Genomic DNA, 14,844 nt, shown 5'->3' with positions numbered 1-14,844 from the left:
AAGGATCTGGCATTATCATAAGCTGTGGTGTAGGCTGCAGACACAGCTCAGATCTAGCATAAGCTGGTGGCTGTAGCTCTGATTCAACCCCTGGCCTAGAAACCTCCATATGCCGAGGGGTCGGCCCTAAAAAGCAAAAAAGAATTTAACAGAACTAAGAAAGCTAGCAAACCTGTGCCTGAAGTAGTCTCAGCTGTCTGTCTTGCTCTGTGATGAACCTATATGCATCTGGAGACAGTCCCATCATTCCATCATCTGATGCAGTCTTGGGTGTGTGCAAGCAGACTGCACAAGGCCACGGGTTACATGAGTCCATGCGTGAAGGTAGTCTTGCCACAGGCGATGGTTCTACATTGCTGTGGGGAGAACAACCCCCCATGTTTCCCTGAGGTCTCAAGGCTACAGGACTACTTGAATAGAATACATTATGGTACCGAGCTGGACAGCCACCTGGATGAAATAATGCCTGCTTCTGAAGGGCTTCAGACTGGAGGTCTTGAACGGATCCTGCTGTACTCATTCCTTGCCAAGAATTTACTGGGCTATATGGAACAGGGCCATGATGCTGACAACAACCGCAAACATTTGTGGAATAGTAAGATGGTGGGGGGGGAGTAGGTATCTGAGGCTCCATTGCTCTTCCTAAGTTATGGGGTGAAAAAACAAAATTGTGTGGGTGAGACTGTGAGGCGAGAGAAGACTGCCTGGAATTAACAGTGGAGGATCTTATAGGATGCTCTTCTTTGTGTACATTTCCAGCAGAAACTGTTTGAAGCTGTTCAGATACATCAGGAGATGGTGCATTAAGAGAAGATGGTTTAACACTGTTCCTGATATGTGGGCTTCCTTTCCTAGAGGTAGACGGCTGTCTTACTTTGCAGTGTCTCAAGGGAGCAGTGTCCTGGTTCAGCTGATTTGATAGCCCTCTCAAGGAAGGCTCTTCGGCTTCAGCTTCTGGGTTGTGTTTTTCACCATAAAGCTGGGGTTGTGGTGGCTCCAAGTGTTCAGAATGGTTTGTCAACAAAGGAGGATTTTCATTATTCACCATCTCCAGTGGGTTAGGCACAGGCTTTGATTCTATGAAATTGCTATCCAACACGAGTGAAAGTTCAGGAACTGATGGCTGGATCTTAGAAACCTATAAATGGGAAAGAAATGAAAGAGGAAAAAGTACCTTTTAGGAGAATGATATATGCTTCATTTTCCTTAGACTACTACTTCCCAAATTATACCCAGTTAAGTGTTTAAAAGTATTTATTCTTTATTTAGACAGTTGACATTCTCTGGGCACATTCTATGTGCTAGCAATAGGAATGCAATTGCGAGCAAAATAAACACGGTCCTTGCCCTCACAAACTTATTTAATGATGAAACTCCTTTCATTAGAACAGTGACTAGGAGTTCCTGTCATGGCGCAGTGGTTAACAAACCCGACCAGGAACGATGAGGTTGCGGGTTTGATCCCTGGCCTTGCTCAGTGGGTTAAGGATCCAGTGTTGCCGTGGCTCTGGCGTAGGCCGGTGGCTACAGCTCCAATTAGAGCCCTAGCCTGGGAACCTCCATATGCCATGGGAGTGGCCTACGAAAAGGCAAAAAGACAAAAAAAAAGAGAACAGTGATTAATGCTACTTAAATCGCAGAACACAATATGGGGAACTATTTTATAATAGTTTTTTAAACCTCTCTCTTCAGAAAAATTATCACAGACAGGATGTGTCAACAACTACTAACAAATAATGTTTCTACACTTTAAATAAAAAAGGGTCCTCAAATGAGTATTCCAGAATATTTTTCTACTATGCGAAATTATTCATCATTATTCTTTTACTGATACAAACTAAAAGAGTTGGAAGAGGACAGAAAAGAGCAAACAAAATACTCACTGTGGTGAATTTGGTCATAACATTAATTAAAAAAAAACTTTCCCACTCTCTTTTCTTCTAATAAGTAATCAGTGCAATTAAGACACAACAAATCTAAAATAGCCCACTGGTTGGCTGTGATAAGAAAATTATGGCGGGGTTATTAGCAATCTCCAAAAGTAAGTATAATATTTTCTTAGAAAATGGTAAAAACAATCATAATCAAGGGAGTTCCTGCTGTGGCTCAGTGGGTTAAGAACCCAACACAGTGTCCATGAGGATGCAGGTGTGATCCCTGGCCTTGCTGTAAGCCGCTGTGTAGGTCACAAATGTGGTTCGGTTCCCAGGTGGCTGTAGTTGTGGCGTAGGCTTTAGCTACAGCTCTGATTCAAACCCTAGCCTGGGAACTTCCATATGCCACAGGTGTGGCCTTTTGGAAAAAAAAAGTCAAGGAGTTCTCCTGTGGCGCAGTGGATTAAGGATCCGGCATTGTCACAGCAGTGGCTTGGGTCACTGTTGCAGCGAGGGTTCAATCCCTGGCCTGGGAACTTACACATGCTGCAAGAAACAGAGTCAAAGTCAAGCTCTGGTGATAGTATAAAGTGTTCAGTGTAAATGGGTTAAATAAAAGCACCGGATTCTGGAGCCAAGTCTCTTAAATTACAGCTTTACTACTTACTAGTTGTATAATCCTGGAGAGGTAGTTTAACCAATCTGTACCTCAGTTTTCTCTGGAATAACAATTATATGTGCTTTTTATACATATGTGTAAGTATTAACACATATAATAATTATATTACTGAGTGCTTTAACAGGAAGAGACTTTGAGGTTTCTAGCCAGACAGACGAGCTCTTTATAAGATTAGTGATACCTTCTGACTCGCTGGATGAGGACTAGGAATTGGTCTTGGAGAAACATCTTCGTCTTCAACACCAGAGTCATGATCATTTATTGGCATTTTCCCTGGAGATACCTTCTGCGAAGATCTATAAAGTATAGGAGAAAAATTAAATCTTTAGTAATCTAGTGTTCACTTGTTCTTTCCCTTTGAAACTGGAAAGTCCCTTAAAAAGTCACCATAGTATCTGGATCATTTAATTTAGTGTCTGACAACCACAAATTATTTTATGTTTCAGGCCACTGTCAGTTGGCCAGGAAAGCTGGGCCAGTAAGACTCGTGCTTAATAAGCTACCTCCTTTGCCTGATACTAGCAAGTCTAACCCAGTTATTCTCAATGTCAAAAGAAATCAACAGGTATTGAGCATTTTCTGATTAACCACTTTGAGGATGAGAAAATAAGATACAGAGTTTGCCATCAAAAAATTTATCATGAAGAGTTCCCACCGTGGCTCAGTGGTTAATGATGTATCCATGAGGACGTGGGTTCGATTCCTGCCCTCACTCAGTGTGTTAAGGATCTGGCGTTGCTGCGGTGTAGGTCGCAGATGTGGCCTGGATCCCGAGTTGCTATGGCTGTGGTGAAGGCCAGCTGCTACAGCTCATATTCGATCCCTAGCTGAGGAACCTCCATATGCCATGGGTGTGGCCCTAAAAAGACACAAAAAAATTTATCATTTGATGATACAGATGTACAGTCAAGCAGTAAACACACTGCATTAAAAACTCACTATGTTAAAAAGGAAATTCAAGTAAGGAATTAATTTCCCTATGTACTTATACCTATAATGGGAAAATACTTTTGAGCCATTAATTGAAGTACTTCCTTCCATTTAGTTTGTCATAGTCATTGTGTCACAGATGCCATGCCCCAGTAGAATGCAAAAAATTTTGAGTGCTAGCACTGAATTTCAAAAGCTGAAATTAAAGTTTAAGACTAAAGTTTGGAAGACTATCAGATTTTTTTGCATCCTAAACAAATTCTCAATAAGATGAGGTAGGGAAGACAAAAGTGAAGCCAGAAAGAAGCTAAGGGAGCTTAGACATTAATGGAATCCCTAAGAAAGAGTCCTGCATCCTGTCTCCCTCCCTAGAAAGGAAAACAACAAAAACCCCCAGGTAGATTTGGAAGACCGGACAGCAGAAGAGAGCTCTGTCCCAAACCTGGCTAGTCCGGAGACGTAAACACAGAGTTCTTTCTATGCCAAGGGGCTGCAACGAAAACAATCCCACAGGGCTCTCCCAAGAATGACATGGAACATACAGAAGGATATTCCGGAGCTCCCGTAGTGGCGCAATGGTTAACGAATCTGACTAGGAACCATGAGGCTGCAGCTTCGATCCCTGGCCTTGCTCAGTGGGTTAAGGATCCGGCATTGCCCTGAGCTGTGGTGTAGGTCGCAGATTCGGCTCGGATCCCGCGTTGCTGTGGCTCTAGTGTAGGCCGGTGGCTACAGCTCCGATTTGACCCCTAGCCCGGGAACCTCCATATGTCACAGGAGCAGCCCAAGAAATGGTAAAAAGACAAAAAAAAAAAAAAAAAAGAAGGATATTCCATGTATCTCAGTGCAGCATGGACATGACACAGAACCAGGGACCTGAACAGGGTAAGGAGGTCAGCAGGAACCAACACAACTCTACTGCCAAAGACCGATGCAAATGAAAACACCCCAGCAGAGGCAGTGTGGATGGATGACAATCACAACCCCCTATATTACCAGTAGTAGCACAGCATTAATTCCCCCTAAATTGCATAAAATCTCAGAGGAAAGAGAATAAACAGACTTAAAACTGACTGAGATTCGGTTTCTATAACTGAGTATAATGAACTGGGGCTCAAAACAGAAGTTCAATTACTTTTTTTGGTTACACCTATGGCATGCGGAAGTTCCTGGGCCAAGTATCAAGCCACAGCAGTGACAACACTGGATCCTTAACTTGCAGTGCCACCAGGGAACTCCTAAATTCGATTACTTTTAAAAAGAAAAAAAGTTACATTTTTTTTGTACACCTGAGTTTGTGGCAAGGAATTAATATCTATATACTTATGATAAACATACACACACACACACATAAAATTTCTGACACTAAGCAATAAAATCCATTTCTGAGCTTTTTTGGTATCCAAGGCAAAAAAAAAAGTAACACTGTAATAATTATCATACCAGTTCTCTAGGAGAGACAAACACTTTACTTAAATCTAAAAATGATTGACCCTTGTTAAAACTTTGATCAGAGTTGAAAACAGACAAGGTTTTTCTTCTTTCTCGCCTTTGGCTGCACAGCACACGGAAGTTCCACAGCCAGGGATCAAGCCCACGCCACAGCTGCAACCAGAGCCAAAGCAGTGATACTGCCAGATCCTCAGCCCACTGAGCCATGAGGAAACTCCAAGGTTTTTTTTTTAAAACAATATTAACGAAATTGCAAGTGTCCTCTTTATTTGGCTTTTTCTCCCATTAACATTCAATAAAATCTTGAATAAAGCCTTAAAACTTAAGATGGTTAAGGTGTTCCTGCAAATCTCTAAGAATATAGTTTTCTGGTGACCTAGCCTGTTTCCAGGATAACTTAAAAATGCCCAAAGATGAAGAGAGTATTCTTCAGACATCTTTTTAATCCCCAGGACCTGTGAACATGTTAGCATAAAAAGAAAATGGGAGTTTGCAGATGTGGTTAAGGTAACATTCTCGAGGAGTTCCCATCCTGGCACAGTGGAAATGAATCCGACTAGGAACCATGAGGTGGCGGGTTCAATCCCTGGCCTCGCTCAGTGGGTTAAGGATCCGGCATTGCTGTGAGCTGTGTGTAGGTCACAGACACGGCTTGGATCTGGCATTGCTGTGGCTGTGGCATAGGCCAGCAGCAACAGCTCCGATTAGACCCATAGCCTGGGAACCTCTATGTGCCTTGAGTGCAGTCCTCAAAAGACTAAAAAAAAAAAAAGATAAGGATCTTGAGATATGGATATTCTCCTAGACTATCCAGGTCCTTATAGGATGGAGGTAAGAGGGTCAGAGTCAGAGAAGGAGATGTGAGAACAGGAGCAGAGATCAGAGGGACTTGAGGATGCTATGCTAGATGGAGTAAGTGACCACCAGACAAGGAATGCAGGTGGCCTCTAGAAGCTGGGGAAGGCAAAAAAATGATTTGCCACTGAAGTTTTCAGAAGAAACGGAAGCCCTACCACCACTTTGCCCCAAAGGCCCATTTTGGACTTCTAATCTCGAGAACTAGAAGACAATACATTTGTGTTGTTTGAAGTCACCAAGTTTGTGTTATTTTATTAGAACAGCAATAGGAAACTAATAGATATAGTCATGATTCCTATTTCACAGATGCTTATAAGCTGAACTTGAACACAACAGATGTCTTATAACATGAACTCACAATTATGTTACGCAGCCTCTATAATTAGTTGGTATATTAGTTGGCACTTATTTTAAAATTACATCATAGTTAACTTCCACCTATACAATCAAGTTTTGGGTATTTTTTTTTTTTTTTTTGCTTTTTAGGGCCGCACCCATGGCGTATGGAAATTCCCAGGCTAGGGGTCTAATCAGACCTGCAGCTGCAGGCCTATGCCACAGCCACAGCAACTCAGGATCTGAGCAGCATCTTCGACCTACACCCCAGCTCCTGGCAACACCAGATTCTTAACTCACTGAGTGAAGCCAGGGATTGAACCCACATCCTCATGGATACTAGTTGAGTTCATAACCAGCTGAGCCACAATGGGAACTCCTTACAATCAAGTTTTAAGGAGAGATAAATGAATGCTATTTTAAAAAGATTAAGCTATCCTCCTCAATCACTGCAGTAATATATAATGAACCTTATACCTGTTTGTTTCTCACGTGAGATATAAAACAGATAGAATTTTAATTTTACCTTTTTTAATTATATTGATGTATAGTTGATTTACAATGTGTTTATTTCTACTGTACAGTAAAGTAATTGTTACAATATGTATATTCCTTTTCATATTCTTTTCCACTATAGCTTGTCAAAGGCTACTGAGTATAGTTCCCTGCGCTATACAGTAGGAGCTTGTTTATCCATTCTATATAGTTTGCACCTGCTAATTCCAAACTCCTAATCCTTCCCTCTCCATCCTCTACCCCCATCTTGGCAACCACAAGTCCAAAACAGACAGTATTAAGGAAGCCCAGAGACAGGTTAAGGTTATAGTCAAAAAGTTGAGAAAAGTACAAATCAGCTGTTAGTGCAAGTTAGAAATAACAATAGTTTCTGAACCACAGAATCAAAGCATAAATCACCACTTCAAAGTAACTTTTAAATGTTACTAAATACTTGGTAAATATTACTTAAATTAATGGACTTCTGTACCACGGAGAATATTCAGCACTCCAGTACTGAACTGACTGCATGAGGAAAGGGATCATGCCTGCATCTGTTTTCATACTACCATATCCCCAGCTCTTAGCACATTACCTGGCACAGAGAAGAATAAATGAGAAAGCTGGAATAGGGATATCAAGGGTTAATTTTATGTGTCAAGTTGGTGAAGCCACAGTAGCCAGATATTTGGTCAAACATTATTCTAGATGTTTCTGTGAAGGTATTTTTTAAGATGAGATTAACATTTAAATCAATACACTCTAAGTAATGCATATTATCCTACATAATGTGGGTAGGTCTTCTCCAATCAGCTGAAGGCCTTAATGAACAGAACAAAGACGGACCTGCCCAAGAAGTGGAAATTCTGCCAGCAGACCACCTTTGGACTCTACCTGCAACGCTCTCCAGCCTGACGACCTACCCTGCAGATTCTGGACTTGCCAAGCTTTCACAACTGCATGAGTCAATTCCTGAAAACAGATCTCTCTTGCGCTCTATGAATATACACCCTGTCAGTTCTGTTTCTCTGAAGAACTCTAAAACAAGGGACTATCTACTTTGTTACAAAAGATATATATGGACCCCCAAAGTCACAAGCCATTGTTTAATATTCTCCGAGTTCATTTGCTTTCAGTTTTCTTCTTTTAGGTAGAGGCTTTGTTTGTTTGTTTTACAGTAGTTTATCTGATAGGCCTAGGTTTAAAACTACAAGGAAGGGAAGAACAGAAGGCAAACTAAACAAAAACAGGATGCTTCTCCTTAAGCAAGATAATTTCTTTTTCTTTTTTTTTTTCCTTTTTAGGGCCACAGGTGTGGCATGTGGAAGTTCCCAGTCTAGGGGTCAAATCAGAGCTGCAGCTGCCAGCCCACGCCACAGCCACAGTAACGTGGATCCAAGCTACATCTGCACCCCTCACCTCAGCTCATGGCAACGCAAGATCCTTAATCCACTAAGCAAGGCCAGGGATTGAACCTGCACCCTCGTGGATACTAGTCAGATTCGTTTTCACTGAGCCACAACAGGAACTCCACAAGGTAATTTCTTGACAAATACTTTTGTTTCCCTACATAATAAGTCAACTCAAATGAGAATCATATTAGAGTTGTCACTTCATTAAAATTATCATCCAACTTCTGGAGTTCCCGTCGTGGCGCAGCGGTTAACGAATCCGACTAGGAACCATGAGGTTGCGGGTTTGGTCCCTGCCCTTGCTCAGTGGGTTAACGATCCGGCGTTGCCGTGAGCTGTGGTGTAGGTTGCAGACTTGGCTCAGATCTCGCGTTGCTGTGGCTCTGGCGTAGGCCGATGGCTACAGCTCCGATTCAACCCCTAGCCTGGGAACCTCCATATGCCGCGGGAGCGGCCCAAAGAAATAGCAAAAAAAAAAAAAAAAAAAAATTATCATCCAACTTCAGAGCATGAAGGAATGCACTTAAAGCAAAGACACTTATGGTACATAAGATTTACAAATAGTTTCCTCAGAAATAATTGGGGAGTTACTTTAATCAAAAAGTAATGAATGTAATAAAAAGTACGCATAATAATAAAAATGTCTTTTACCTCTTAACTGAAAGATTCTTGGAAACCTTGTTGAAAAATTCTCTTTCTGCATTTCGGTCTTCAGCACTCAGTTCAAAATAGACTGGTTTTTTGTCAGAAGATTCAATATTCTGAAATAAAGTAGGTCATACTTTGAGATGTGACTTAAACACAACAGAATTCTATTTAGATGAAAAGTAGCTCTGAAATGTTGGGGGGGAAGGGGACCTCTGATATCTATAACTGTAACCTTCACGTGGAAGTTCCAGGGCCAGGCATGGAATCTGTGCCACAGCACTGACTCAAGCCACAGCAGTGACAATGCTGGATTCAGCCCGCTGAGCCACCAGGGAACTCCTTGTAACCTTTTTTTTAAAAACCACCTTTAAAATTGAGATATAATTGACACATTACTTTCAGGTGTACAACACAATGATTCAATATTTGTATATACTATGGAATACACACAATTAGTCTAGTTAACATCCATCACCATAAAGAGTGATATTTTTTCTTACGATAAGAACTTTCAAATACACAAAGCAGCATTATTAATTATAGTCACCACGCTGCACCTCATTTCCCCTTGACTTATTTACAACTCTAAGTTTGTACCTTCCGACCACTTCTGGCCATTTCTGCCATCCTCAACCCCCACTCTCCATGCCTCTTGTAAACCATCAATCTGTTCTCTGTGTCTAAGAGTTCAATGAAATGTTTAAACTTCTCTCTATTCCACATATTAATGAGGTCGTATGATATTTGTCTTTCTCTGCTGTATTTCACTTGGCACAATGCCTTCAAGGTCCGTCTATGTTGCCACAAATAGCAGGGTTTCCTTCTTTTCGTGGATGAACAGTACTCTATTACATGAACTAAAATTTAAAAATATATACACATCACATTTTCTTTTCCATTCATCCATCTATGGACACTAAGGTTGTCTTAATGTCTTGGCTATTGTAAATAATGCTGCAATTAACATGTGGGTGCAGTTAGCTTTTTGAGTTGGTGCTTTCATTTCCTGCAGATAAATACTCAGAAGCGGAATTGCTGAATCACATGGTAGCTCTATTTTTCTGTAACCTTTAAAAAGAAATTATCCGGAGTTCCCGTTGTGGCGCAGTGGTTAACGAACCCGACTAGGAACCATGAGGTTACGGGTTCGGTCCCTGCCCTTGCTCAGTGGGTTAAGGATCCAGCGTTGCCGTGAGCTGTGGTGTAGGTTGCAGACGTGGCTCGGATCCCGCGTTGCTGTGGCTCTGGCGTAGGCCGGAGACTACAGCTCCGATTTGACCCCTAGCCTGGGAACCTCCATATGCCGCGGGAGCAGCCCAAAGAAATAGCAAAAAGACAAAAAGAAATTATCCATCTCCTACTACATAAATGAACATGAAAACTTAATTACTTTTACTACCTAAATTACTTAATAAACAGGGACTCAATTAAAATAACTTTGTCTTTTATAACTAAAATATAAAATATTTATATATATATTTTTGTTTATAACTATAATATAAAAATATGATTTATGAATTGATACAGCCCAGAAATGAAACTAAAGAAGGCACAAAATAAGATCTTAGTGGAAACACATGGTTATTTAAAGAGGTTCAATATTTTTGTAATAAAATACAGAATTTTGTTTTATTATTGGTCTTACTGAAAAGTGTCCTTAGAACATTTTCACATAATGACACTTAGGGTTTGAAAGATTTACTCTTTCTGTGACAATCACCCAAATGAATTTTTATGTATTTTCTTAGATATAACAATTGGAGTTCCCATCGTGGTGCATCAGAAACGAATCCAACTAGGAACCATTAGATTGTAGGTTCAATCCCTGGTCTCGCTCAGATCTGGCATTGCCATGAGCTGTGGTATAGGTCACAGACGTGGCTCGGATCCTGCATTGCTGTGGCTGTGGTGTAGGCCGGCAGCTGCAGCTCTGATTTGACCCCTAGCCAGGGAACCTCCATATGCCACAGGTGTGGCCCTATAAAGCAAAAAAAGAATGAAAGAAAGAAAAAGATATAACAAACAATCTATTCTGATTCCTAGGGTTATGTACGCATTAGACAATGACTTTTTTTTCAGGAATCCATTTTTAAATTTATTTATTTACTTACTTATTGATGTACAGCTGAGTTACAATGTTTCAGGTGTACAGCAAAGTTCGGTTTATATATATATAATTTTTCAGGTTCTTCTCTATTATAGGTTATTACAAGATACTGAATATAGTTTCCTGTGCTATTTAATAGTAGCATCTGTTAATCCAAAATTCCTAATTTGTCCCCCCCCACAACACTTTCCCTTTTGGTAACCATAAATTTGTTTTCTATGTCTTTGAGTCTATTTCTGATCTGTATCTTTTTTTTTGTCTTTTTGCCATTTCTTGAGCTGCTCTCACGGCATATGGAGGTTCCCAGGCTAGGGGTCGAAATCGGAGCTGTAGCCACCAGCCTATGCCAGAGCCACAGCAACTGGGGATCCGAGCCAAGTCTGCAACCTACACCACAGCTCACGGCAACGCCGGATCCTTAACCCACTGAGCAAGGGCAGGGACCGAACCCGCAACCTCATGGTTGGTTCCTAGTCGGGTTCTTAACCACTGCGCCACGACAGGAACTCCTGTATCTTTTTAGATTCTACACTTAAGTGATATCATATTTGTTTTTCTATGCATGATTTACTTCACTTAGTATGATAATCTCTAGGTCCATCCATGTTGTTGCAAGTAGCACTATTTCATTCTTTTTTATGGCTGAGTAATATTCCATTGTATATTTACCACTTCTTTATCCATTCATCTTTCAATGGACACTTAGGTTGCTTCCCTGTCTTGGCTATTGTAAATAGTGCTGCTATGAACATTGGGGTGTGTGTATCTTTTCAAATTAAAGTTTTATCTAGATATATACCCAGGAGTGGGATTATTGGGTCATATGGTAGTTTTATTTTTAGTTTTTTAAGGAACCTCCATACTGTTGTTCACAGTCTTGCACCAAATTATATTCCCACCAACAGTGTAAGAGGGTTTTCTTTTCTCCACACCCTCTCCAGCATTTATTATTTGCAGAATTTTTTCTTCTTTTAGCTGTGCCTGTGGCATACAGAAGTTCCAAGGCTAAGGGTTGAACCTGCACCACAGCTGCGATACAAGCCATAGCAATGACAATGCTGGATCCTTAACCTGCTAAGACACCAGGTGATTCCTATTTGAAGACTGTTTGACGATGGCCATTCTGACAAGTGTGAGGTGTAGTTTTGATTTGCATTGTAGTTTTGATTTGCATTTCTCTAATAATTATACAGAAATTACTGTAGTTTCGATTTGCATTTCTCTAATAATTAGCAATGTTGAGTATCTTTTCATGTGCCTGTCTGCCCTCTGTATAGACACTGACATTTTGTTTTGTTTTGCTTTTTAGGGCCGTACCTGTGACATGTGGAAGTTTCTAGGCTAGGGGTTGAATGGGAGCTGTAGCTGCCAGCCTACACCATAGCCACAGCAATGCGGGATCCAAGCCACATCTGTAACCCCGGATCCTCAACCCACCAAGCAAGGCCAAGGATCAAACCTGCATCCTCATGGATACTAATCAGGTTTGTTTCTGCTGAGCCACAACCAGAACTCTGACACTGACTTTTAAATATAAGAAACTCTTTGTTAAACTAATACATTTAAAAAATAAGAGTCAGGGCAAAGAAAACACAAGGTCAAAAATTAACTCTCAATATCATAAAATTAAATATATAAAATTCTTGATATAGTCTTTGATCCTGTATTAGAATTTCATTCTGGAAATACGGCATAAACTTTATAAAACAAAATTAACCGTAAATGAATGAAGTTAATATTCATTAACTGATTATAAATAAAAGAAAGCCAAATAGTTTGACAACTACTTTAAAGGGTAAAGACCGTTGGGTTTAAAAGGCCAACATGCAACCCTCAATAGTCATTAATGTGCCAGGCAACTGGATCACTTACCTTGAAAAGATGTAACGTTTCCTTGCTGGTTAGAAGCTGGAATCGAAGGTCAGATAACCTGCCATCACTAGGTAGGCATTCATAAAACTCGGGATCCTTATGTGTCACAGAATAAAGAACTATAATGAAACCTCCAGATTCTGAAAAAACCCTGAATGAAAGAAATGCCAGTTAGTTAATATTTGCTGAGAATAACAAGAGTACACTCAAAGATTTCTATGTGAGTCTCTCAATCTAGTTAATAGGCTAAACAGTCCAATTTTTGGAAGAAAAGTGGAGCAAATTCATGTTTATTTTTTAATTTTTAAAATATATTTTGTTATAAAATATTCCTTATAAATACTTCAAACAAAAACAGGAATGTATAAAATAGAAAATGTAAAACATCCCACCCCCTCGCCAGTTTAGTGTATATATTTTCAGAATTTTCCCTAGGCACATGCAAACATTTTATAGAATTTAACAAAAATGATGCCATACTATACACACTATCTGCATTTGTTATTTCTTATTTGACTATCTTGGATTTCTTTCCATATTATACCTCAGACCTCCTTATTCTTTTGTTGTGACAATCCAGTATTAAAATTTATAGATATGCTTTTTTGTCTTTTGTCTTTTTAGAGCCACACTGGCGGTATATGAAGGTTCCCAGGCTAGGGGTTGAATTGGAGCTACAGCTGCAGGCCTTCACCACAGCCACAGCAATGACAGATCCTTTACCCACTGAGCAAGGCCAGGGATTGAATCTGTGCCCTCATGGATACTAGTCAGATTTGTTTCTGCTGAGCCACGATGGGAACTCCTATAGATGTGCTTTTATTAATTCACTTAGACCTCTAAAAAACGGTATTTAAATTATTTGTATTTCACTACTATAAATACTGATAAAGTGAACATTCATTTTATCATTCACTACATGAATCAACAAATAATTGTAAAGTATTCAAGAGTCCTTAAAATACACTAAATCGACTATATAAAAATATTTTTAGTAGTTGTCCCTACTTTGTAAAATGCCGAATGAAAAATAATTTGAGGGCGTTCCTGTCATGGCTCAGTGGTTAATGAACCCAACTATATCCATGAGGACACAGGTTCGATCCCTGGCCTTGCTCAGTGGGTTACGGATCCAGTGTTGCCGTTAAGCTGTGGTGTAGGTTGCAGACATGGCTCAGATCCAGCGTTGCTGTGCCATTGGCCAGCAGCTACAGCTCTGATTCGACCCCTACCCTGGGAACCTCCACATGCCGCAAGTACGGCCCTAAAAAGACAAAGAAAAAAAAAAGGGGGGGGGATACATTACACTATTAAAAAAAACAAAGCAGTGGAGGTTTAGGAGACAGAATGTCTATTCTCCTCAATTTTTCTCTCTAGGGTCAGACAAGACCACTGCTCAGAATCCAGCAAAGTACCAACCTAAGATATGCTAAGCACTGCTGCTGCTCCCCTGGTTCAAAGGTTGGCAGTAATTAAAGAGTTCAGGTATCAGAGAAATTGCCTAATGCTTTAGACTAAGAGAGAGAACTTTAAAATGAACTTTACCAAGAATTTACTATCATAAGTAAGACCAGTCATTGATAATAAAATTTAATTGTACTAATATGTTAAAATGACTATTTAATTTCTCTTTTGTTGCAAATAAAACTAATTTCATTTTATAATTACAATAAAATATAGAAAGGAAAAACATGAGATTTTTATTTCAATATAAATCCTTTGTAAGCAAAAAAAAAAAAAAAGATTGATAAGTCTATTTGGGAAAAATATCATTAACCAAAGGTAAATGAAATGACAATCTGAGGGAAAGACAATTTTGCCATCTACCCATACATATATATACAGATATACCTATGCACTTATATTTTTGTAGTATATATTTCCATTACATATATAAAATTTTTGCAGCGTATAACATAAACGCAAATTTCTCTATGTAGTTTACATTATACACACACACACACACGAGTGAAAAAGAGAAAACTCTTACAAAGCAATGTGAAAAAGATGCACAATCCAATGGAATAATGGCAAGAGACACAATTAGGAGGTCATGAAACCACTGGAAAAGGCCGTTTTTCATCTGTCAGATCAAATGTCTAGTAACGGCCTTCCAGTTACCTCTCTGAGGTCCTGCTGTTCTCAGGGTCCTCATTCTGCCTAGCTGCTGCAGACTTGCTG

General features: G+C 39.9%; 1 protein-coding gene across 11 annotated transcripts in view; it reads right to left on the bottom strand.

The window, feature by feature from the left end:
• STIL (SCL/TAL1 interrupting locus) overlaps positions 1-14,844 on the bottom strand; it is a 69,105-nt gene that overhangs the window by 24,203 nt on the left and 30,058 nt on the right. For all 11 annotated transcript variants that reach the window (XM_021096689.1, XM_021096687.1, XM_021096695.1 and 8 more), the window contains 4 exons: positions 12,664-12,814; positions 8,688-8,797; positions 2,735-2,849; positions 173-1,138 (listed from right to left, as the gene is read on the bottom strand). In XM_021096689.1, the coding sequence (XP_020952348.1) occupies positions 173-1,138; positions 2,735-2,849; positions 8,688-8,797; positions 12,664-12,814 (1,342 nt within the window). The remainder of the gene's footprint in view (positions 1-172; positions 1,139-2,734; positions 2,850-8,687; positions 8,798-12,663; positions 12,815-14,844) is intronic.

The sequence above is a fragment of the Sus scrofa genome, chromosome 6 (genome assembly GCF_000003025.6).
Source record: "Sus scrofa isolate TJ Tabasco breed Duroc chromosome 6, Sscrofa11.1, whole genome shotgun sequence".
NCBI classification, from domain to species: Eukaryota; Metazoa; Chordata; class Mammalia; order Artiodactyla; family Suidae; genus Sus; species Sus scrofa.
This window is presented reverse-complemented; position numbering and strand designations above follow the sequence as displayed.